This window comes from Akebia trifoliata, chromosome 3 (assembly GCF_017979445.1).
Source record: "Akebia trifoliata isolate Shusen 1 chromosome 3, ASM1797944v1, whole genome shotgun sequence".
NCBI classification, from domain to species: domain Eukaryota; kingdom Viridiplantae; phylum Streptophyta; class Magnoliopsida; order Ranunculales; family Lardizabalaceae; genus Akebia; species Akebia trifoliata.
The window spans coordinates 51,868,401-51,893,715 of NC_141377.1; the positions used below are offsets into that span (position 1 = coordinate 51,868,401).

The 25,315-nt window shown below is 33.0% G+C and overlaps 2 protein-coding genes across 7 annotated transcripts; one reads left to right on the forward strand and one right to left on the reverse strand.

Annotated features, from left to right (window-relative positions):
• Positions 1-2,751: 2,751 nt before the first annotated feature.
• On the reverse strand, positions 2,752-10,881 carry LOC147407840 (serine/threonine-protein kinase rio2-like). Of its 2 annotated transcripts, XM_086436598.1 has the most exons (14): positions 10,627-10,873; positions 10,475-10,521; positions 10,321-10,391; positions 10,124-10,237; positions 9,841-10,016; positions 9,659-9,747; positions 9,311-9,428; positions 7,477-7,550; positions 7,280-7,327; positions 6,152-6,320; positions 5,304-5,429; positions 5,051-5,128; positions 4,524-4,628; positions 2,752-3,145 (listed from the first exon to the last, which is right to left on the reverse strand). In XM_086436598.1, the coding sequence occupies exons 1-14, from the start codon at positions 10,708-10,710 to the stop codon at positions 2,954-2,956; spliced, it is 1,491 nt and encodes a 496-aa protein (XP_086292724.1). In that variant the 5' UTR covers positions 10,711-10,873; the 3' UTR covers positions 2,752-2,953. The 2 variants fall into 2 exon arrangements, with proteins under 2 accessions (XP_086292724.1, XP_086292726.1); XM_086436600.1 differs by lacking the exon at positions 5,304-5,429 and having other exon boundaries at positions 10,627-10,881.
• A 5,226-nt stretch (positions 10,882-16,107) lies between these two features.
• On the forward strand, positions 16,108-25,315 carry LOC147407841 (polyadenylate-binding protein-interacting protein 11-like). 5 transcript variants are annotated; one of them, XM_086436603.1, is made up of 11 exons: positions 16,111-16,592; positions 16,683-16,793; positions 16,896-16,943; positions 17,037-17,109; positions 17,226-17,338; positions 17,423-17,482; positions 17,554-17,601; positions 17,700-17,768; positions 24,705-24,766; positions 24,894-24,965; positions 25,101-25,315. In XM_086436603.1, the coding sequence occupies exons 1-10, from the start codon at positions 16,539-16,541 to the stop codon at positions 24,949-24,951; spliced, it is 696 nt and encodes a 231-aa protein (XP_086292729.1). In that variant the 5' UTR covers positions 16,111-16,538; the 3' UTR covers positions 24,952-24,965; positions 25,101-25,315. The 5 variants fall into 5 exon arrangements, 4 of the variants coding, with proteins under 4 accessions (XP_086292730.1, XP_086292729.1, XP_086292728.1 ...); XR_015176916.1 differs by having other exon boundaries at positions 16,112-16,592; positions 24,894-25,031; XM_086436602.1 differs by having other exon boundaries at positions 16,112-16,592; positions 24,894-24,988.

Below are 25,315 nucleotides of genomic sequence, written 5' to 3' on the forward strand. Positions count from 1 at the left end.
CATTCTGAAACTTCTAACTTGTGAAGTGGTTTATAAATTAACGATAAAAGTTGACAATCCATGATTCTTCAACTTGTAAATTACAGTTAGAAATTTCAAAATGAGCTGACTTTTTATGAGGATGATCTCCTCACCCTAGGTCAAAACATTGTCTACAATTTTGCCCACCGAACCCAACCCATGTATATATGAGTGGCATTCGACAAACAACGCTTAGGCTATGTTTGGATTGAGAGAAAAAAAGAGAAACCTAGTTTCTTTCCACCTTGTTTGGATTGAACGAGAAGAAAAGAGAAAGAACCAAGTTTCTCTTGTTTAGTTAGTATTCATAAGAGAAGAGAAAAGAAATTATTTTTGTCAAATAACTATCATACCCTTCATAATCTAAAGAACAAAGTTCTACTTGTGCAATGATACAAAATATAAACACCTAAACTTATTTATAAAGAATATGATAAATATTCATCTTCCAACCAAATATCATATCAAGAATTTATTTTTTGTCAAATGACTATTATTCTTTTCATAATCTACAAATAACCATTGCACTCTACTAAAGAGTTGACAAATGAGTTGAGCTGTAAGAAATTATTTTTAGTCAAATGACTATTATTCCCCTCACCCAACACAGTCGTGCCAAAATTCATGTCAATATATGGTTCAAATAATCAACAACCAAATCCTATTTGAATAGATGGAAGTATAACAACATCCTTCATGAAGATTTCCTAAAACAACATATTATTCAAGGTAGTTGGAAACAAGCTTTTATATCAATTCCACAACCTTGTATTGTGGCTTGTGGCTGCTATGACACAAAAATCATAGATTCACCTTCTCGACATTCTCCCAATGTCACAAAAAAAAACATTAACATTAACATACAAAATAAACAAAAACTAACATATATATTTACTTCCAACTAATTCAAAAAAGTAGCCTATATGTCCAAAAAAACATTTCCAAAGTAGAATCTCGAAAACACAAAAAATATTAACAAATTGAATCAAGAATCTCCAGCACCATTCAACATCGTTATTAAGTATCGCATACGTCACTCAACTGAGTTATCAAAAAAACGCCCTCATTCTTCTTGATTTTTCGAAGAGAAAAGAGTAGGTACGATCAAGTAATTCTGAATCAATTCATAACCTTACCAATTCCTTAAAAACATCATCCTCTGAGTAAACGCGTGCTCGAATCCTCTTCACTTCTCTCAATCCAAATATAGCTTTAAAGATTCCAATAATCTTGGAAGAAATTGAGGTTAAGCCAACTCAATAGTTGAGAACAAGATTGCATTGTTATCTAAATGTCTCTATCCTCAACGATCTTTTCTTCCCAAACAAATCATCTTGAGACTCCTCTTTTTCGATCTATCGTTTTCAACCTCACCTTGTAAAATTCTTCATTGTTTTTTTCCCAAAAAAACAGTCGTCTTCAAGTTCTTCATTTGAAATTCACTGTTTTAAACATCACCTTAGCGAAAACCCTTAATTTTTCTACTCAAACCAGTCATCTCACCTTGACAAAAACCCTTCATTGTCTCTTCTTAAAACCAGTCATCTTCATGTTCGTGATCATCAATCCATCATTTTCAATGTCATATACTTCTCCAAATATTATATTGTGTTCTTCAGGCTTGAAGATGACTAGTTTTAGGAAGAAAAACCAAGGGTTTTTAACTGAAGGTTGAAGATGAGGGTATTTGTGATATTTTCTATAATCAATAAGAGAAGGCCAATGTCAAGTGTTGAATGTCTTAATTTTGAAACCATGCAGATAGATGTATCTCAAATGTTGGTCGCTGTAGCCTCTCTATAAATAAAGAGATATTCTAATGTCACGCTAATTTGTATTTACAACACACCAATCCATTTAAATTGAAAGACAAAGAGGATTGAATATCCACTCTCGTTCTCTAATCCTGAAAACCAGATAAGGACATATAAAGGTTAAGGCTTGCGGCAACATCATTTTCAGGTATCTCTCTTTTGATCTTTCTTTGAAAATCCGTAAGATTCAATTTCATCTTCAGTTTTGAATCAGAAAGCACTTAATTTTTTTTGCTAAATCTTATCTTTAATCCATTGTCTTTTCTACCCAAAATCAGATCTTGTCTTGATGTTTGTAGGTTTCAAAGTAGGACAGGTAGAATATAAAGTTTAAAGATAACTGATTTTGAAGTTGAAAAATCAAGGGTTGAGACTGATTTTGAGAAAAGATTGAAGATGAGGGTATAGAGATGGAAAATGTTTATAGGGATTCCCAAGAGAGATCAGTACAATTTGTTTCTTGAGTTTTTATTGAATTCAAATTTGGATATTGATTCATAATATCTATCAGATTTTGGATTCGAATTCAAATGTTAATTTTTTTTTTTTTTTTTTGGATTCAAATTGAGATATGGACAGATCCAATTCGATAGCCCTAATATAAGATTAAATGACAATAATTCAACATTCCAAAAAACAGTTATTTTCATTAGTGTGTAATATTGTTTTTGTTTTAATTATTGTGCAGTATTAGGTTGCATGTGCAATTACACCCGTATTGCAAAAAATAAAAATAGGATTCATGTGAGATTAAAATTATAATTAATTTCAAAGATACCGGTTTATAGGGATGAAGGCAATAGGCACTAGTGGGTCACTTTTAGTAGTTAGGGAAACTGTGAGGCTTTGTTCGAGCTAACCTCCTCAATTGCCACAGTTGAGTCTTATGCCAATGTCTACGAAGCTCTCCTTTCAATGGTCATTCCAACTGCCAGATCCTTATCTCATTATATTGAAGATTAAAATATTATTATTATTTGTAATTTTAACAATTAAACATGTTTCACAGAACCAGGAAGAAAAAGATAAATCTGCCGTGCCTAGTGGGGTGAAGCCCTGCATGTGCCATACCCCCATTATATTGCATTTGGACATCATCCTTGTTTTACTACTTGTCATCACCAGCCGCCCAATTGCTTCTGGATTTTAGCATTATGAGAGGCCTTACCACCCTTGTCTTTGTAGGAATTTCTAGACGAGAATGCCCTCCCCGGCCTTCCGTGAGCTGCTGCTATTGCCCGTCGTCTCTGCTTGTTCAAGCGCTTCATCAGTTCACTATCACCTTCACTCAGACTCTGATTATCTTCCTCCTGATATAAACATGTCTGAACAGTATTAATGATAGATATCCAATCGGTATACCACCATTGAACAGAAGCAGATGACAAAATTACTTAAGAACATGCAAGTGCAACCACTCTTATCTTCTTGGTAAGAGATGTGTACCACAGATATACCATACCCCATTCATAGAATCATACTCTTGGTCCCCAAGGAAAATGAAAATGAGAAATAATCACAAAAATTCAAAAAAAGAAAACATAGAATAAAATAATGTCAATACAAGAGTTTATGAAATTATCAGTACAACTTACTTATGATTCCTCCAAAACTAATATTGGCCTTTTTTTTTTTTTTTTTGGGTTTTTGGCTAGGCAAGAAGGATTTGTAATCAGTAACTATAGTAGTTGAAGGCAGGCTTTAAATATAAGTCGTGGTATACAGACTTTAACCAACTTGGCAAACTGGCTCTTTCTATGCCTAATTTCAGGCCCTTTAAAAGTCTGTTTCATCTTAGTTGATAGCTAACTAGAATCCCCAGACCTATTTCAAGTCCACATAACCCTACAAGATCCTGCACCCTTAAGCCATTGATCGAGCCACTAAAAGCCCAAAATTCTCGTTGAATCTTATGATTCTTAACCAAATTGAAAACATGAATTCCTACATCAACATGCCTTGACAGAATGTATGTCAAAACTATGGAGTTGAATGGAAAAATAGGTTTTATATTGCCGACGCAGTAATTGGGATAATCCTAGAAAAAACGATGATTAAGCAGGGCAAACCTCAAGCCAACAGCTTTTGAGAGTGCCAATAATTTGGCCATGGGCTGCTCAACATAGAATGGCCACAAGGAAACCAGGGCCCAAAGAAGAAGTGTCTCATGGAAGGTTCGAAACAAGAAAGACAATCTGAGTAGATGGAAGAAGGTTGTATAAAGCAAGGTTAGATGTATTCTTATGTTTCAGCCGAAATGTACTGTATTTTTCGACATCCAGGAAGGGAACACTGCAGTATGTTCTAAAAAATAAATTTGTCAGTAAGTCCTGGATTTGAACTTGAAATCATCTTTCCACTGAAGTTTGTAAGTTCTAATCAGAGAGCAAGGGAGCGAGCGTGCGAGAGAGTGAGAAGGGGGAGTAGGGGATTAGAACACTACAATACCATAAAAGCAAAGTTTTGGAACATTTTCAATGGGTATCGATAAGAAAAGGTGACATTAAATCATTTCACTAATCACTGAAAAAAAAACATTTTCCCTAATCTATTTATGAATAGAAACTAGTTTTTTCTAAATTTGAGTGGAACATTTCAAAATATTTGGGAATGTAACCATATGTTTTGATTTTTTAAATTACTGAAACACTGAACAAAACATTATTTAAACCTTGGCTTCAATCATACCTTCTCACTTGTTTGTAATGTCTCAGGTCCATTGCTATCAACTGCTTTACAAGAACGTTTATCCACCGTCTCATCCTTGTCACCACAACTGGCAGTTGGTTCTTGCTGAAATATTAGAGTAATGAGAACTATCAGTAAAATGATAAAACTTATGTATTGTAATCCAAATTCAACAGGGCATAGTTCATGAAGGTGAGTGATAAATGTAGTCCCACTGTGGAGTTAGTCATTGAATCTAGATGTATGAACAGTACATGCATAAAGATGCACACAAGGCCATGCCACTATTTTCTCTTCATATCATTTCAGCTAGAAATCCCAATAAACATTGAACATGTCCCTAAGCAAGGTGTCTGTCTTACTTTGTGCAAAATCAATATGGATGCAATCTGTACTTAGGACAACTCTGGACAAGGTCCATTAACTGCTGACGGGAGAAAATCTACTAACCTTCTTAAACATCATATCATGTTCATCAAGTTAAAACTCAAACCACATTTATAAGAAGATTGGTTGAAGTTACAAACCTGATCAAACAAATTCTCATCTTCGTTGTGATCATTAGGGAAAGAACCAGATTCCTTCTCAACTCCTCCTTCAATTAACTGCATACGATTACTACATTAGAACATTAATGAACATTATAAATGAGAACGTGTCAAACACCATGAACCCATAGAACAATAAACCAGCACATATGTAAAGTAGCTCTATATGTTAGATCTCTAAATAATTTTAGTTCATATTAAGTAATGCGTATAAATCGGGTGAAGTACCTACCTGATCCACCAAATGCAATGAATCCAAATTAGTGACGTCTGCTTCACTGTAATCATCAGGGAGAGATCCTTCGTCCACAATAACATCATCAGAACCAGTTTCCTCCTCAACTCCTCCTTCAATGAACTGAATATATGATTACAACACTAGATCATTAAAACATGACAAACACCATGAACCCAAGGAACAATACATCACAAACCTCTACAATAGCTCCATAGATTGAGAGATTTATACAAACAATTTAGTCCATGTTAAGTAATATGTATAAAGGATGTACTTAGAAGAGCTGATATACAGTTAATCATCTAAAATAAATATATATAATAGTTGATAAGAAAAGAAAAAAAAAATTAATATCCTTCTGAAAAAGTGGGTCGGCAAGTGTCCATGCTAGTGGCCCTAGACCCATAGCAAAAATTGTGATTCAACTTCGAGATCGTGGGTACAAGTCCAGCTTTAATCATTTAAAATAAAATGTAAGCACAATGCAATATCCGACAAATCAAATTTCTAGTGTCCTTGCAATTTATGTTCTACCACTCTGGCCACATAAACCCTTCATGGAAACAAGTACCTCATGCACCCTTGAAAAAAAATAAGACATGGATGAAGCCACATTCTTTTATGAGGTTATGTAAATGGTCTGGAGATGCAACAAACCCGTAACAAAACAAAGCTAGACAGAAGGTTTGGCATGGTCAAGTTGACCTTTTAATAAATCTTCCATACAATGCATAGGGTAGTGATCCCAAGTTGAAGTGTCGAGCAAGCCAAGGTCATTTTACCAACAATTATGGTGAACTACTTCTATTTTAAAGAGTGGCTTAAATGGTATATCCAAGTACCTGCTCTATCTCTTCCTGGTTCTTTCTTGTAAATCCACTGGCAGCAAGTTCCTTGTCTAGGAAAACAGCAGATTTAGCTATTGAAGAAAAGCGAGGCCTTCCATTGTCATACTCGTCTGTCTCTGACCTATCACATTCATCTCTCTCTTCTTGAAAAGAAAGGTTGAACCTGGAAAAGAAGGAAATGATAAATTAGACAATACAACGGAGAAAATTGCGAACGGCAATCCTGTTTAAGAATCTTTACGGATACACAGTAGAATTAACAATTCAAGATCCTCCTCATCACAAAAAAGTCATATCTTAGAAATTTGACATCAACTGAGAAATAATAATTTGAGTATAATAATTGCAAACCAATAATTTGAAATAAAAATGGGTCATTTGCAAAGCAATGAAGGATCACGTTGACCATCACCCCCATCATAGTTTCTATGCTAGGTGGGTGTGGGTTGAATTCTTTACTCAGTTTGGGATCTCTAGGACAGTCCCTATGTGTATCATGGACTTCCTCAAGGGGCAAACCTGCAAAAGTCTTCACCCTAAAAAGTAATACTTTATGTTGAACCCTCAATTTTGTTGTTTTTTGGTCCATTTTGAAGGAGGGGTGATCAAGTTTCAAAAACATACGGAAATGTTGGGATACAATTCTTTAAAACGATTAAGGTCCTATTATACAAATGGTCTCCTATCTTGGGCAATTTCAAGGGTACCCGCTTCAGAGACTCCATGCTCAGATGGGAGAATGATGCACCATAGTTTTCTTCTGATTCTTTTGGGTCTTAGTGGGCCTCTCCATCATTATCCACAAACACATTGTATCTATGGGATTTTTTGCCTTTTCTAATAAAATTATCTACTGATCAAAAAATTCTAAAACACTTTACATTGTAACATATGTGGGAATACTTATAAAGGTGGTTCCATAAAGTTTCAACTTTCAATAACAAGAAATTCAAGGAAATTTATGTGTATGTATGCATTTGAAATACAAAAGTTATCTTTAAGAAAAAAGAGCACAAGGAACCTAATAGCAACATCGTGGACCAGCAGAACACAAAATATAATTCTGTCTTGTTTTCATTAAACAATTAAGACCTCTAAGAATTTCAGCTTTTAACCACTGACCTCTTGCTGAAGAACTTAAAAATGCATTCAACATCACGATCGAAGTACCTGCAACATAGGTAGCTTTTCAAAAGATGAAATATAATAGCAACTCACAGAAGATAAATTCAAGTTGACAAAATAAAAAATTAAATGAACGGGAAAGAACTTCTAAGAGTGCATCAGATGATAGAAGAGGTAGCTCTAGTTCTACATACATCTGTGCATTACGATGAGAAACAGATACCATTTGAGGGAAATCAATCATCGTAACCTTCTCATTGTCATCAATCTACAATAGACGAAAGAGGAATCCATCAGTTCAAGGATAGGAAATTATTAGCTAATGCAAAGATAACAAATTATCTTTAGAACAGGAAGGCTTCATAATTATTGAAGCACTTGTACTAAACCAATATCTTGACTTGGGGTTATAGTTGAACTGCTGAAATCACTGATTAGTATGAATACAATCATAACAAAAGAAATGACCTTAACCTGTTTAAGAAACCATTGGGACCTTGGCCAATTATATACTCAGGCAAAATGAAGCTAACATTTATGGGTCTTTGGACACATAAGAGATGGAACGAAGCTTTGGATGGAAGAAAAGTTATTTTTCATGCATTATTTTTTGCATCAGATCAGAATAAGTAAAAAAACCTTCCTCATGGGAAAAAACAAATAAGAAGTTGAATGTGTTACTGGCCTAATTTTTATTTTTTTATAAATAACCAACTAATATTTGGATCAAGGAAATTATGAATGCCTAAAAGAGATGCCAAAGTGATCTAACAGGAACCTGAATCTTCATGCTTTCCTTCGGGATGATAACCCAGTGTAAACCATTAAAATATTGACCTACCACAACCAAATGCTCAAAGGAAAGAAGAATATTTGTAATGAGAGGACCTTGAAACTACACTTGAACTTCTCTTTTTCGAAACCTTAACTTTGCCATACTACCATTTAGAATGTCAGTCCAAAACCAATCTAATTCTATTATCTCAATGAAGAGGTGCAACATCAAAAAGTCTTTTTGGACATGATGATCAGATGAGAAAATATTAGAGTGTCGTCAAGAAAGGTGAATTTGGGAAGGATGGAAGACATTTCCAAATGGCTTCAATGGCAAGCATTGTGAAAATATGAGTGTTGAGAAAAAAAATACATGGACAAATTATTACCTGCTATGTATCGAGTATATAAGAAAACTAATAAACTCTCATTGCCTACATTTGGTTATCATGTTACAACTCCTTAAGGGACTCCATTTTTCTTTTCTGGTTTAACAAAATTGTTTTTTTCTAATCCCAATGCTTATACAAGCAATTTACCGGAGAAATAACGCCCACCCACGATGTAAGTAGTTAAAGATGATGACTTCATTGCACCTCTCATCATCGTTATCTATGTCGTATCCAAGATATTTGAGTTGGCAACATGAATTCTACTCAATATTCAACCCTATATGGAGCCATATATCTACAGTCAAAGCAAGCTTGCATATCTTTTCTACTATCTCCATTCAAGTCATTCCTCAGCCTTCCTCTCACCTTTTAGAGGCTTCAACTTGCACCAAACTACTCCATTTCATGAGTGCAGTCATCATCGTTCATCTAACATGCCTAAACCATCTCAATCAACTTTTTTTTATTTTATCTTATATTGAGATTATTCCTAAATTCCATCATTTGTACTAATTTCTAATTTCACTTTAACTAGATCTACCAATCATCCATCATAATTCAACATGTCCATCATGCCCCGTCTATGGACATGTTATTTCTTGATTGCCTAAAATTCAGCTTCATAAAGCATGGTTAGTTGTTCTAAAATATGCCATCAGTTTGATTGGACATTATCTGTCACATTATACTCAAAAAACACTCATCCCAGAACTAATTTAGTGGATGAATTTATTCCAACTATTCATAATAATCAACAAGTCAAAGTCAAGACCTAGAAAAAAGAATGCTAAGATAACGAGAAATATACTTAAAGAGAAAATTTTGCGAGAACAGAAATGTTCATAGAGTCTCACACACATACCATTATATTAAATTCGTTGAAATCACAATGGATAAGGCCATGTTCTGCCAGACGAATGACGAGACCAATAATGGTTTCAAAAACCACATCAGGGTTTTGCAATTGCTTCACCTGCACCCTACATGGGGAAAAACAAGCTGTTAATTAGCTTACCTTGTATCTTGACGAGACCCTTGTAATCATTTTTTCTGGCAAGGTGACCCACAAAAAGTAGATAAACTGAATGAAAAAACTACTATCGATTCCATAGTAGTATTAAAAAGCAAGATGACCAGCCCATATCATAAGTCCTAAAACTTGATATAAAAGAAGCAAAAGCACAATCAAAATGTAAGAAGGAATTCTTACAGTGGATAACCTTGGACAAGTGACATAATTACACAATGCCTATTGCAGTCCACAGCATTAGGAACCGAAAATCCATGATCTTCCAAAGCCTAAATAAGTTAACATAGACAAAAACACTAAGAACAAGACAGTTACCCAATAGAATAAGTAAAAAAAGAGAATAATAAACAACAGTAAGCAACCTTCATGAACGCAAATTCTTTTAATGCAGCAAGCCGCGACAAGTACAGCCAATTATAACTATTACGATGCATCAAATAATCACGTTTAGATTTGACGGCCCTAAAAGAAACTCTACCCAATCTATGCAATTTCATCGCCAACACTGTTCCATCTTCAGTAGCGACCTCAAATATATCTTGACAGAAGAAAAGGGTTATCATTGTTAACATTAATAATAAATATGAATCAGTGTATAATATCGTCAAAATAAACAATTTGAAGTTCTATAAGAAAAAAGCTTACCAGACTCTTTCCCAACGCCTATTTGGCGACCAACAGCTGTAAATACTCCCCGATTGACCAGAGTCTTAATTGCAAGAAAATCGTAACCAAGATAGGTGAGACGAAAGCCGTCGTCTGCATATAAGATGAAACCACAATCAATTATAAAAGATTGATCCTTTTGTATGGAAATCGATACTAATTTATTAGATGCTCACATTTGGAAGAATCATGATGGAGTAACTTATGCCTAAGCAAATTCTTCAACACTTTGTAAGTGCCTCCATGCCTGTATATGGTGATTGATTCATTAATTATATAATTGATGAACAAATAATTTAGGGTTCTAAAAAAGAGGAAAAAAATTATTACTTGAGACCAGCGATGCGGTCGATTAGCTCTGTTGGTACAATTTCATGCTGAAAAATATAATAAATCAAATTAGAGAACAGTAGAACAAGGCCTCTTTCAATCGTTCAAAAAAAAATCAACATAAGGGTTTAAAGAGGAAGAGAGAGACGTACGTTCCTCATTCCCATCTCGACAGAGGTAAGAACCCTAAAATCATCTTTGGAGAGATATCTCAAAACATCTACGTTGAGCTTCATTATAATGAAGCAGAGACTCAATAGTGGTAGCAAAGATAAGAGAAGGGAAGAACGATGTAGGATTGAAGAAGGGTTTTAGCCTACAAGTTTGACTCAATAGTGGTAGCAGAGAGAGAGAAGGGAATAACGATGTAGGAGTAAAGATTGAACAAGGGTTTTAGCCTAGAAGTTTGAGTTTGCTGTTTAACACAATACAAAGCTTTGATGTTACCCCTTGTAGCCTTTAGGCTATGTTTGGCTTGAGAGAAGAGAAACCTAGTCACTCTCCACTCTGTTTGGATTGAAAGAGAAGAGAACAAAACCGCACATCTTTTTCCTTGTGTATCCCGATGAAAATAAATATATTAGATTTATTTAATGTGAGGAGAAAAATAATCAAAACTCCTTTATTACTCAATTAAGCTCCACGTTTGTGAAAACTATCCAACATGTAGTATTAGCTATTTCGTTAATGATTTTCTAACTGTGAAAATTCTCACTTAACTGACATGGCAAGGGCACAATACGGATCGAATGAATTTTCAAGTAAGAAACTCTCAGACTCTATTTATTTTGATGAAAATGACCATAATAATAATAAAGTTAAAAAAAATGTGGGAGCATTTTTATCTTCAAATGTGCACATGTATTATGTGGATATTTTTGTAATTAAAAATAATAACTACATGCATTTTGGAGATAAAATAAGAAAGGGATGTTTTCATAATTTATATAACTAACTAATGTGATTCTAGGGGGCATGAGCTCATGAGATATTAATTTTATTGTTTTTAGACGGAAATTATTAAGTTTAAATGTAAAAGTGAGGGCATTTTTTATCTTTCAAATTTTGATGTTAAACCATTTTACTCCCTCTCTCATTATAATGAGAAAGAGCGGAGTAGAAGTAGCTCGATACAAAAATTATGATTCTAAAAATGCCCCCACTTCAACATTTAAATTTAACAAAATTCATACCATTTTAATAAAAAATCAAGAAAATTGCAATCTCACATCCCTAAAATCACATTGGTTAATTTTCAAAAATCAAAATTACCAAATGCGGAGCACCTCTATCTACGATCACAGGTAATAATTAGGAGTCCTATTACACCTAAAGCCAATTGAAATTTACCAAACAAAAGTTCAACTTGTGTAGTGATGTGATATTGGATAGACAGTCGAGTTTGGATCTAACAAATGTCCCTACTTTTATTTTCAAACTTAATATAATCAAAGGTCATATTGGTCAAAAATTAAGAAAATTGCAATCCTACGACCCTATAAATATAATCAAGTTAGTTCGTTTCAAAATTATAAAAATATTCTTTTTTACAATATAATCTTTTAAAAATATTTAATTAATATCTTATAATGCAAATAAGCCCTTTTGATAAATATACGGTTTGCATTTCTATAACTAGCGTGATTATAAGGGTCACAAGAGTGAATTATTACCACGTTCCCTTTGAATGTTGAAGAAAACAAAATTTTGGGGGTGAGGGATAAATTTTTTACCATATTCAGTGATTGGTCCATCGATTAATTTGGCAATTCATCAATTTAATCGGGTATGCTGAGAAATTTTTGAAAAATTCAAAGAAATTTATGACTATGGATTTTAGGAATCGTTTGCTACATATTGAGAACAAGAATTCACAATTGAAATTTCATTAATGCAAAATCTGAAATTGCAGAAACCCAGTTAGCATCAAGAGCGTCCATCGAACAATACTTTAGTGGTCTTTACTTGGAAATGGTAGAACAAAACAGTAGGTAGCACTACCTTAGAATCCCTTTCCTTTCTTCCCAAAAAATCAAGGGAAAATTACTTAATGGTCTCCGGTGGAAGGTTTTCTTTCTAATTAGTCATTGACTTTTGGGGGTTAGCTAAATAGTCCATTTAGTAGATCCCTATTTTCTTAATAGTTCCTCAACCTCACCTCAGATTATAATATTTTTGAAATTTTGAAACTACCCGTTTTTCATCTTCTTCAAATTCTTAGGTTTTCTAATGGTGATTTCAATAATTTTCAACTATATTTTATCGTGAATGATGAATGGAAACGTTATAGTTCTCATTTTAAACTTTTAGACGTATTATTTATTTATTTATTTCAATGATTTATAATAAAAAAATAAATCTAGGATTTTCAGTTGTTTTATTTATTTTTTGGATGAAAATCAATCGTGGATGATTCTTTTGGTTTGAAATCATCTACACAAGTCGTTATGTCAAATTTTTAGTTGATCTTTCTATGTGTTTTAGTTGGAAAAATTTGAAAAAATGAAAACGGGTGGATTTTAAAACGTCAAGAGTTCAATATTTTTATTTTTGAGTTTAAAATTTTTATTATCGAACTCACCAATTTTTATTGTTGAGTTCAACAATTTTTTTAAAAAATGTCAAACTTGACAATAAAAATATTGAACTGAAAAATAAAAATTGTCGAACTCGACGCTGTAAAATAGACCCATTTTTTTCTTTGAGTTTTTTGAACTAAAATAGATGAGAAGATCAACGTAAAAGTTGACACAACGGCTTGTGTAGATGGTTTCAAACCAAAATAACCATCCTTGACCGATTTTCATCAAAAATGAAATAAAATAATTGAAAAATCCTAGTTTTTTACATAGATATTCAAAACCTTTGAAAATGACCTTTTCTTCATTTTTAATCATTTCCATCAGAATGGAGTCTCCAAAAATCGATCGAGATGCCATAAATCCAATTTTTTTTGGACGAAAATGATGAGGTTAAATAGTTTTTTCTTATTTTATATAAGTAAACGAGGTTAAATAGTTAGGACAATTTTGACATTTTAGTGGTGAGAAATGTTTACAGTGGGATAGAGGGAATGGATAGAAAAGAGGGATTTACTAAATTGACTATTTTGCTAACCCCTAAAAGTCAATGACTAATTAAAAAGAAAACATTATGCCAGGAACCATTAAGTAATTTTCCCAAAAATCAATCCCTAAAAAATGGGAGACTCGGCACCCATGTATTAGACGCTCTTGAGATTCCTTTCCACTCTCAAAATTTACACCTAAAATCTTAGGTGGTGCATCAAGCCCACATCAAAATTGACGCGTGTGTGCAAATCAACAAATTGAATGTTTTTAGAAAAATTAAAGCTCATTTTATTATTTATTACCTAAAGTTTGCCTATGCCTATGACATCATCGTTCTTTTTTAGGTTAATAGGGGGTAAAAACAAAAAAATAATAAAGTGGAACCCACAAAATTTGAGCTAATGAGATGTTTGTCCTAACAAAACTATAGTGGATGAATCGTTTATCCCCCATACAATTGTAGTCAAGCATGTTTTACAATCGTGTTTTATTATATAGATTAGAGTTCACAAGAACTTCCTCTTTAGGGTTAGAGGGAGTAAAAGTAGAAAAAATAAAATTCCACAAATAATACCATTAAAAAAAAATAGTTTAAAAGGAAAAAAATATAAAAAATAGGTTAAAGAAGAAATATAGTAAAATTAGAAGAGTTGAAGAAGATAAAAAAATAAAGTGGGACTCACAAAATTATAATTGGATATGATGTTTGTCCCACAAAAAATTATTGAGGATCCCCTACTTAACCATGACAAAGTAGGCCCTACAATTGTGTTTTGTTATATAAATTAAATCAAATATGTGGATAGTTCGTGTTTTTTGAAAATCATCCAATGCGTAATATTATTTATTTTGATGAAAAGAAAAAAACAAAACTAATAATAACGGCATAAGCAAATTTGGGAGCATTTTTTATCTTTTGAATTTCGTTATAAAACACCATCTCTCAATACAATTTAAAGAAGAAGACCAGTATTTGATGTGCGCAAACAAACATGTATAGATCTTTTTGTAATTAAATATTAATGACAAGATTTTTGAATATAAAATAAGAAAAATGATATTTTTGTAATTTTTAAACTAACTAACATGATTATAGGGTGGTGGCAATGTATGATTATTAATTTTGAAAGTGACTTTGATAGTATTAAATTTAAAGATAAAAAATAAGAGCATTTTTTCGTCTTCCAAATTTTGATGAATTCTCTTCTCTCATTATGATAGTAAATAGGGGTGGTAATTAATCGGGTGGTGTTCGTGTTGTGTTGTGTTGAAGTAGGGGTAATCTAAAAATTTATCCCCTTCTAATAACTAAAATCCGAACCCGAAAAATTTATTAAATAGATTATCTGATCTTTGTAATTAGTTCAATAAATTTTTATTAAGAATGAGAAAAATAGGTTATATTTCCTCCACCAAATATAGTGTCATGGATTTTAAGTCCAGATATATATTTGTAGTAAAACTAAAATCAACATTAATTAGTGAAGGAAGAACGCATGTGTATGTCAAAAAGAGGCTGAGCAAAAAACAAAAAACTTGATTAACATATACTTGATGTTTGCATTAAATAGTTCTATTAAATAAAAAATGACATATAATTATAAGAGAAAGACATGGAGAGAGAGAACTTAATTTTTGATTATTTGATAAATATCTTTAACATTATATTTAAAAAAATCAATATTTTATTTTATTATTATGACGCGCAAAAAGATTATTACAAAATTTAAGAAAAAATAGGGTAATTTCTAAGACCTTTGAATGATTATTGATATCTGAGACACCTCTTATGTTTCATGATTTAAATCAATTATATATGAGTCAAGTTGTACATGTGCCAATATGACACGTTAATGATATGGCAATTAAATAGGTTGATGGGATTGACGTATCTAACTTAAATTTGACCTGTTTAATAAATGAATTGAATAGATTGACACGCCTATGACCCAATCTCAATTAGAATGAATCCAAACCCCTTAATTTGGAGTTGTGATATTGTTAAAATTGCCATCAGATTTGTGCAAGTGATAATCATTAATCACAATTTTTATCAAAAAAAAAAAAAATAGGGGTAAAGAATTTTGCATTTAATAATGATTTTTTGACTCGAAAATTTTCATTTGATTTGTAGTGGTTGACGTGGCAAGGGCATAGAATTGTTGATCTGTTTACTTGTATATCCCGAAGGAAAAGATCTATGGTTCTGTGCCCTTGGCATGTTAGTCACGTTATGACCGAGCAAATATTTTCGAGTAACGACTCTTTTGCATTTGCATTGAGTCATGATTTTCTATCTCCCTCCTCTGACATAGTCTCCATACTCTCCCAACAGGGCATGTGTTGGAATCATAGATGTTTTCTTCAAGATACATCAAACAATCTCCCATAAATTTGTGCAGTTATGTATCTCGAGAAAAAATTTATGATTTTAGTACATGCCACGTCAGGAGAGTATATGGAGTATGTGGCAGGGGAGTCAGAAAATCATTAGCCCTATTCATTTACATTTTGTGTATCTCGAGGTGTATAGATAGACGAAAAATAACTTTGTAGTCACAGGTCACAGTAGTCAAGAAATTAAAACCGTCGGTCAGGCGGTCAGCACTTCTCTTCACAATCAAAAACAAAAACACTAAAATGTGAAATAAATGCGAAACGTCTTCTCTGATCCCTCAAGTTCTTCCGTTTTTTTTTTTCACCTGATTTAATAGAGGAATCTTTGAGAGCTGTGTATCGATAATGGCGATTGTTCAGAACGCTGTTATTGATTCCGGGATTAATGTTGGTTCTTCGATTCAGCAAAATATTGATCATCAAGGACTAAAGAATAATGATTTGCAGAAGAATGAAGAGTTGGTCGTGAGGGTTTCAAACGGGAAATTAGGGATTTGGAAGAACTTTTCTCAAAATTGAATCCCTCAGCTGAAGAATTCGTTCCGCAATCACTTGTTAACGATGGATCGGGAGGTAGATTTTATCCTAATAGCTTCATGATTCACAATAACATCGGAAATGTCAATGCGAACAGAAATATAAGTAGAAAGGTATGATCAGATTCCAAATTCTTAGATTTTGTTTTGTTTTTTATTTTGGATTTCTGATCTTTATGTTTTATTTCGGTTTTCGATTTTTAGAAGAAGAATAACCATAATCAAGGAATGCGGAGAAGTAACAGCCGAACAAGTATGGCACAGCGAGAAGAGATAATTAGGAGAACTGTTTATGTCTCTGACATTGGTCACCAAGTAAATAATTACAAAAAAAAAAAAAAAACATTTTTTTTGTGTGTTGGTTTTTGATTATTTTCATCTAATACTGAAAAACATATCTAATAATTTGGTATTCAGGTTACTGAAGAACAGCTTGCAACCCTTTTCACTCATTTTTGTGGACAGGTAACAATCGCTAATTTTCAATTGCTTTTGATTTTTTTTTTTTTGCTTATGAATTCTTATATTTCTGAATGATTTTTGATTTTTGGACTGAAGGTTGTTGATTGCCGTATCTGTGGTGATCTTAGTTCTGTTCTTCGTTTTGCTTTTATTGAGTTTGCTAATGAGGGTAATTTTCACAATCTCTGCAGCGTCTTTTGTTCTAGTTTATGTTTTTGATGAACTTAGGTGTTGTTGCATTGTAAATTAAATGTTGTTCATCGTGTTGGGTTTGTGCCACTTCAGAAGGTGCAAGGGTTGCTTTAACTCTGGCTGGAACAATGCTTGGATACCACCCAATAAGAGTGCTTCCATCAAAAACCGCAATAGCACCCGTGAACCCTACATATTTGCCAAGGGTGAGGATGTCTTGTGATTATAATGGTTGTAGTTGGATCATCTATCATTTTCTGTTCTACACTTATGACTATTGTGGTTTCCAGTCTGAAGTTGAGCGGGAAATGTGTGCCAGAACCATCTATTGTGCAAATATTGATAAGAAGGTAGTTTTGGGATTTCTCTAGTATTCTTGAATTGGTGGGTTGTGATTGATTTTTCTGACCATCTATTATAGGTTTCTCAAGCAGAATTGAAGTTCTTCTTCGAATCTAATTGTGGAGAGGTTTGTCACACTATTGCAACAAAACACAAAGTTCCCCTTTTTGTTCACTTCAATTTCAAAAAGGAGAGAGTTGATAAAGTACATCTTCTATGGTGCAGGTTTATCGTTTGAGGCTGCTTGGAGATTATAGTCCTTATACCCGTATTGCTTTTGTTGAGTTTGTGATGGTAATTGCTCTAGCACTAATGATTTCTTCATGCTTAGTTGTTCACTTTTAATAATTAACCTTGTCGTGTAAATGAGTGGATTGAGGTAGTGAGAAAGATTGAAGAACACACTTTAACGGAGGATATTTATGTTATTGAATCTTGATTCTAATTTGTTGTGATGATTTATTGTAAATTAATGAATGGATTATGCTATTGCCTACTTACCGTATAATTTGAAGGATGACCTCTGGTTTGCATGTTGTATCCTATTCAGTTTGAAGTGTTTCTCTTCATTGCCGTTGTTTATGAAGCTACATTATCATTTGCATTGAGGATATATGCATGCATTCATATATATATATATATATATATATATAAACACGTGTGTTACTCTTTACTTCTGTAGTTGGGGTCATATGGATATAATGTTGCATTATTGAACTGTATAGTGAATTTTCCATACCTTGGAGACCATCATCATAAAATGGAGTCCTCTTTGACATTCATAGCCTCATGAAAACTTGTTTTGAAGTTGAAAATTTTGGATTGTTAATTTGAGCATTATTGTAGGTAATCTTTTTTATGTAATTACTAATATTAGAGTAGACTTTATTTGTAACAATGATCGTCACAAGTATGAATCATTGTGGTTGGATTGTCCAAGATGCTGTCCATTTTTGTCTCTGTTAGGGGGAGATTCCAAATAGGGGTAAGAGCAAGAAGTATAGGCCATCTCTCTCTCTCTCTCTCTCTCTCTCTCTCTCTCTATATATATATATATATATATATATATATATATATATATATATATAAAATAAATAATAATAATAAGACACAATGGTGGGTCTCACTCTTTTATCTCAAGATTTATACACCATAAACCAGGGGCGGATTTACAGTTGGGGCTATGGGGGCACTTACCCCCACAAGAATTTTCAAAGTATATCGATTAGTGAACTATTGCAACAGATTTTAGCGGTGGATAAAAAAATCTGCCATATTGCCCCCACAATTTTTTTTTCCACTCTTAGTTGCCCCCAACACTATTTTTTTCACTCTTAGTTGTCCCTCACAAAAAATTTTTTACTCTTGGTTGCCCCCGCATGAGCAAAATCCTGGCTCCACCTTTACCATAAACAATGAATCTCGAGGAAAAGTTTACTTTTTTTAGGACAAGTTTTACCTTTTACCTTTTCTCTTCTTTCTCTTTCCAAAAATACTCCCAACTTTATTTTCTTTCTTCTTCTACGCCTTTGTCAATATTGCCCCTCCAACTTTATTATCTTTCTTGACAAGTTTTACCTTTTCTCTTCTTCCTCTTGTCAAAAATACCTCCAACTTTATTGTCTTTCTTCTTCTCCTCTTTATAATACCTCTCCAACATTATTATTTTTCCTCTTTTACACCGTTAACCCCAAAGATTGTTTTAATAATACCTCCTAATTTTATTATTTTTCCTCTTTTATCCCCTTAACCCTGTTGCAGGGGCAAATTATAGTATATAAAATAAAACACAACGTTGGATACTACTCCTTTGTCTCAACATTCATACCCTACAAAGAACGTATCTCTAATACACAATTTTACCTTTATTGTGTTTCCTCTTCCTCCACTTTCCAAGGATACCCCCAACTTTATTTCCTTTCATCTTTTACCCCTTTTTCCTGAATACCCTTCAACTTTAAAACCTCTCCAACTTTATTATCTTTTCTCTTTTACACCCTTAACCCCAAAGAGGATGGCCCGTGTCATAGGTATATGCAAGCTCTAAATATAATAAAATACACGGTGGACCCCATTCTTTTACCCACATGAATAGGAGTTGGGATTTAATCTCACTACAAATCTCGAGATTTTTTTTTACTTTTTTCTCTTTCCTCATTTATTACTTTCAAAGAATACCCTTCCAACTTTATTACTTTTTCTCATCTTCCCCTTCCAAGAACACTCCAACTTTATTGTATTTCCTCTTCTCCCCTCTTTTTGAATAATACCCTCCAAATTTATTATCTTTCCTCATCTCCCTCTTTTTCCAATAATACCCTCTCCAACTTTATTGTTTTTCCAATTTAGCCCATTAACCTCAAAGAGAATGCTCGTGATGTAGGCGTAGACTTATATATTCTAGTGAGTATATAATTTTCTAATTTGGCAGCTGTCATAATATTGTTTACCAAGGAAAGAATTCATTCCCCCCAACATAAATTGACACCATTTACACATTATACTCTCAATTGTATTCCTGGAGTCCTTTAACCTCATCGATTATTGGGTTTTGACTCAAATTTGAGTTAGCAGCCGAGTAGACAAGATGCCAAATTGCTACGATTGAAATAGTGTAGGTTAAATACCCCAAGTGTAGGGTTGTTGTGAAGTAATAAAATCTTAGGAGTCCGAGGTCAATTCACGGGGATTGTGTAAAAATTGAAATAAAACACGTGTGAGGTGAAAGAAGATTTGACCTAACTTATGAAAAAGATGATTTTCCACACTTTCGTATAGAGCAAAAATTAAAAGATTAAATTTTTTTTTTTTTTAAAGCGCTAAAGCATTGGGGATCCATTCAAAAATCACAATTCATTTAATTTTTTTTCTCAATTAGTTTCGAATAAAGATTCTCCCTAACCGGATGATATAATAATTAAGCTAAAAAATTATTTTCTAAAATATTTTGGAAAATATAAGATTGCCACAAGTAACACATTCATATACCACAAGGATTCTTTAAGCAATCAATATAACAATCATCCGCAATAAATCAAGGAAAATTTCCAAGCATTCAATGTGATTATCGTAAATGAAAAAACAATAATTTATAGATATAAAATTAAACAAAAATAATTAACTCACCTTAAATCAATCCAAAAAAATATAAATATTAATCCACCATTATTGGTCGAAATAAAATAACAATCTTTGAGTTTCACCTAGCTAGGATTTTAGCCAATAATCTTCATAGATGAGTCCATGAAAATTATTGAATAAAAAATCGAGAAAAATAAACTAAAAGAAATTAAAGAGGGAGAAAGATTAGAGAGGAAGATTGGAGAATAATAATAATAATAATAATAAGTCTAGAGAAATAAATAATGGTCGGAGAATAGAAAAAAAAAAAAAAGAAACAAATTAAAATTGAAGGTGAGAGATATGTGAGGAGAGAATTTAACATGTAGAGGGGAGAGAGAGAGAAAAAAAGATATGGAAAAAGTGTATGGGATCTTTTAGAATAAGACAAAATAGACAGAGAGACTTTGATGCTTTTACGTAAAAGAATGTGCAGAGATTTTTACTTTTTGGAAAATTTTCTTTCTTTTTTTATTTACCACTTTAACTTGTCTCATAATTGCTCCTCCGCCCTTTTGCATGTTTTATTCACCAAAAATCCATCTTTCGCATTTTTCTCCCATTTTGAACCTCCAACACCTACAAAAATGAAAATTCAATTAATTAGACATATTAACCAAATTAACATTAATTAATCACTACAAATTGGGGGTAAATATCATCAATTTATACAATTATCACAAATTAACTAGATTATTTATGTAATTTCAAGAAAAAATCACCAAACAATACTAGTAGATAGACTTCGTGATGGTCACCATCACCATCAATGTTTTACTCCAAAGATTTGGAGCATGTGATGGTCAAATATTTAATAAAGGGGTCCAAACTTAGGTTACATAGTCATACATAGAATAGTACAAAACTGAGATCTCGGTTGTTATTTTGCAATTCCCTTTGCTTGTCCTAGATAATGGAAATTATTTATAAAAAAAAAAAAAAAAATTAGCTTTTACTGTTGTTCGTCCTCGCTTGTTGGATCATCCTTTTTAATTGAAAATGCAAAATCACTGCCATGTGTTCTTCCCCTTAGTGGTCATTTTCTGAAAGGTGTAAGATGTATTTATTGCAAAAGAAAACAAAAGAAGAGGTTTCGGTTTCTGGGTATATGCACCCAAACTGAAACCAACCTTTTGAGTAAAACCCTTTAAAATACTATTGTTTCTTCAAAATTTGATGCCTACCGAAATATAGAGGTTACTATTTTTGAGGATTTTGATTTTGATAAGCCAGATATTGTAGAGCCTTCCTTGTGCGCATAATGCTCATATTATGTACTTTGATTTTATGGGTTTATATGAGCTTCTCTTTCACAGTCACTTTTCGTTGTATTTTCAACCTCTAAGTACTAAATCTTCATTCTAATGATAAAAGAATTAACTCTTACACGCATTTAGGTAAATAATAGAATAATCATTTACGTGTAATTACATAAAAGTAGTAGTATTTATTAATTAAAATAATAAAATTGGATGAAGGTGCATGAACTTAACATTTAATACTCTGAGCAATGTACAATGTGTCTGAAGTGAGATACATACTTGAAATCTCCTAAAAGCCATAATAGAGAACAACTTGACAATATAACAATGGAGGAGGGAGTTTTATGAGGCATACGTTAATTGATCAAGCGTTGGGTTAAAGGGAAATATAAGTCAATGCACTTAAAGGTTATATATATTTTGTCTTTTGTATTTGAAATATTGTGATTATAATCCTTTTTATGTAAAATAATAGCTATACACAGGGTGTTAGATATCTAAGCATGTGATAGAGTCCTATGGACATTTATTTTCTCACTCTACATAGTTTTTTTTTGTAGCTTGATGATTGGGGAGAATGTTTTCATGAACGTTGTTTTTTTTTATTGAAATTGTCTCAATATTTCCATCGTTCCTTTTGAAAAATTCCCTTTACTAGGAGGTCGAATATACATCTACGAATAAATTGGTTAAGGAAGAAATGTGAAACTTAGAGACAGAGATTACAATGATGTGGGATGAAGTAACTTAATCTATTGAAAAGTAGTGACATAGTTCCTATGGAAAAAAGAACACATAAGAAAACTCGGTGGTGGAATAATGATGTCCAAAAGGTCATTAGAGAAAACAAAATCCATTACAAGTTGTGGAAAATAAACTGAAGAGAACTTAAAAAAAAATAAAAAATAGAAGTGCTTACAAAGAAGCAAATAGAATGACAAATGAAGCAAGTGTATTGGATAGGATGATCTAGATAACATATTGGTACTATATAAGTGAGAAAGATGTTTACAAGCTTTTGCGAATTGGAGAAAGAAAAACTGAAGACTTAGATAAATTATTAAATGAGGGTCACACAAGACGCTTGGTGCTTAACAAGAGATGCATGGGAGATTTGAAAGCACACATACTTCTCTAAAAGTGAAAAGAATACTAGTAAAGATATTTGAGTTTATATTTTCCTCCACCCTCGAGTTTGTCATACCCCAGTTAAGCCCAGTGACCCTCTTATATTCCCCCTCTCCAACAGATCAGTCTTTTGGAGTAGTGGGTTGCTTAACATAGTATCAGAGCGCTAGGTTCGTATAGGTCACGGGTTCGATTCTTTCCACCCTTATGGGTGAGGGGGAGTGTTGATTGTATATTTTCCTCCACTCTCGAGTGTGTCCTACCCTAGTTAAGCTCCACGGACCTCTTATATTCATAGTTCTCCCCCTTTCCAACATATCGGTCATTTGGAGTAGTTGGTTGGTCAACTAAGATGAAAGAAGGTGAGACTTTTAGACCAAATGGAATTCTGATAAAAGTATGGGAAGTTTTGAATTGTCCTTACCGACTGGGCTGTTCAATAATATTTTAAATACAAAAAAGATGTTACATGAATGGAGAAAACCCATCGTAGTACCTATATATAAGACTAAAGAAAACATACAAAGCTATATCAACTATTGAGGTATTATACTTTTGAACTACATTATAAAATTATGGGAATGAGTAATTGAACAAAGATTATAAAGGAAAATATATCATATAACTAATTTAATTTTATACCAAGTAGACCAACCATTGAGGTGATCTACATATAGTTTTTATTAACCTAGAGAAAGGATACGACAAAGTATCTAGGGAGTTAATTGGGTGTTGGGAAAAACCTTTACATAATTAATGACATACATATGAGGGCTGTTCCTACTGTGAGTACCCAGTTACAATTTTAGTTCAGGGGTTGACTTTGAGTCCATATTTGTTTGCTTTAGTTATGGATGAAGTAATTATTCATATTCATGATAGCGTACTTTTGTGTATGTTATTTGCATATGAATTATGATGCAGTACTAGTTGTCGAGATTACAAGGGGAGTCAATGCAAAACTTTCTATGCTGAAAGGTGTTGGAATCCAAGGGCATAAAAATAAGTAGAAGCAAGGCCAAGTGTATGGAGTGGCTACAATGAAGATGCATTTCCTTAGCTATGCCACTGTCATATAATGACAAATAATTTTCGACACTAGTAAGACCAACTATGCTTTATGAAGGAGAATCTTAGATAGTTCCTTGAATGACTATACAAGAGATGGGTATGTTTAGATGGATGAGTGACTGGAATAAATTCAGAAGTGAGCACATCTGCTGTAATATAGGTCTACCCCAATAGAGCATAAAATAAAGTTAATGGAGATGTTTTTGGCTTGTACAACAAAGAACTATGATGACACTACTAAAAAGGAGCACTTCGGTGCAGGTTGTGGGCTATTCAAGAACAAAGGAGGGCTGAAAATGACGCGGATTGAGGTAATAATAATATATATGATGACATAGGCCTTAAAGTAATGGAAAAGTTATATAGAATTGAATGGCGGAATATAAGTCATGTTGCCAACCCCAAGTAGTTGGGATAAGGCGTTATAAAATGATGATTACAACATTACATGTAATGTTTGAGTAGATAGTCGAGGGTGTTGCATTGAAATCCAAACATATGTGCAGTTTTGAACACTTAAATTAATTTTTGAAGCCAGGAGTGTGGTCCTTTTTTAGACAATTGGAATCAAAATCAAACCTTGTTCTTTCGGTTAGTTTCAATGTGGTTGTTTACCTATTTACACTCATGCTTAATTTTCCTTTCACAGGCTGAAAGTGCACTTGCTGCTCTTAACTGTAGTGGTATAGTGCTAGGATCCTTGCCGATAAGGTCAGTTTTGAAGATTTTGCTCTACGTCCTTATGGCTTTTATAGTTAATAGTTTCTAGTTTGAGCTGATAGGTGTATTCTCCTTGCTTTGTTGTTGTATTGACCATTCATGTTTCATGCCTATTCAGGGTAAGCCCGTCAAAGACGCCAGTTCGACCTCGTGGTCCTCGTCCACCCGTGCACTGAAGGCATGATCGCAGGTCTCCCAGACAGATTTACTGCTGTATATAATTTGTCTACATATTCAATTTTACATAAATTTAAAGGTACTTCTGGTCTGGAAATTTCATTTATTTATTTCTATTGCATCTTAATTGGGAATCTTTGTTACCCAGGGGGATATGGTTTGTTCTTGCTAGCATGCAGAGTTGGATGGAATTTTGAGACTTCAAAAGAGTTCAATTATCACAGAAAATGATTACTGTGTGGATGGTTCTTACTCTTTAAAGACTAGAAAGGCTTCCTTATATGGATTTGATGAAGGTTTCTTGTTACATTTAGTTATATATAGCACATTGATTTCAAAGTGAAGCTCACAGTTGAATGGTTC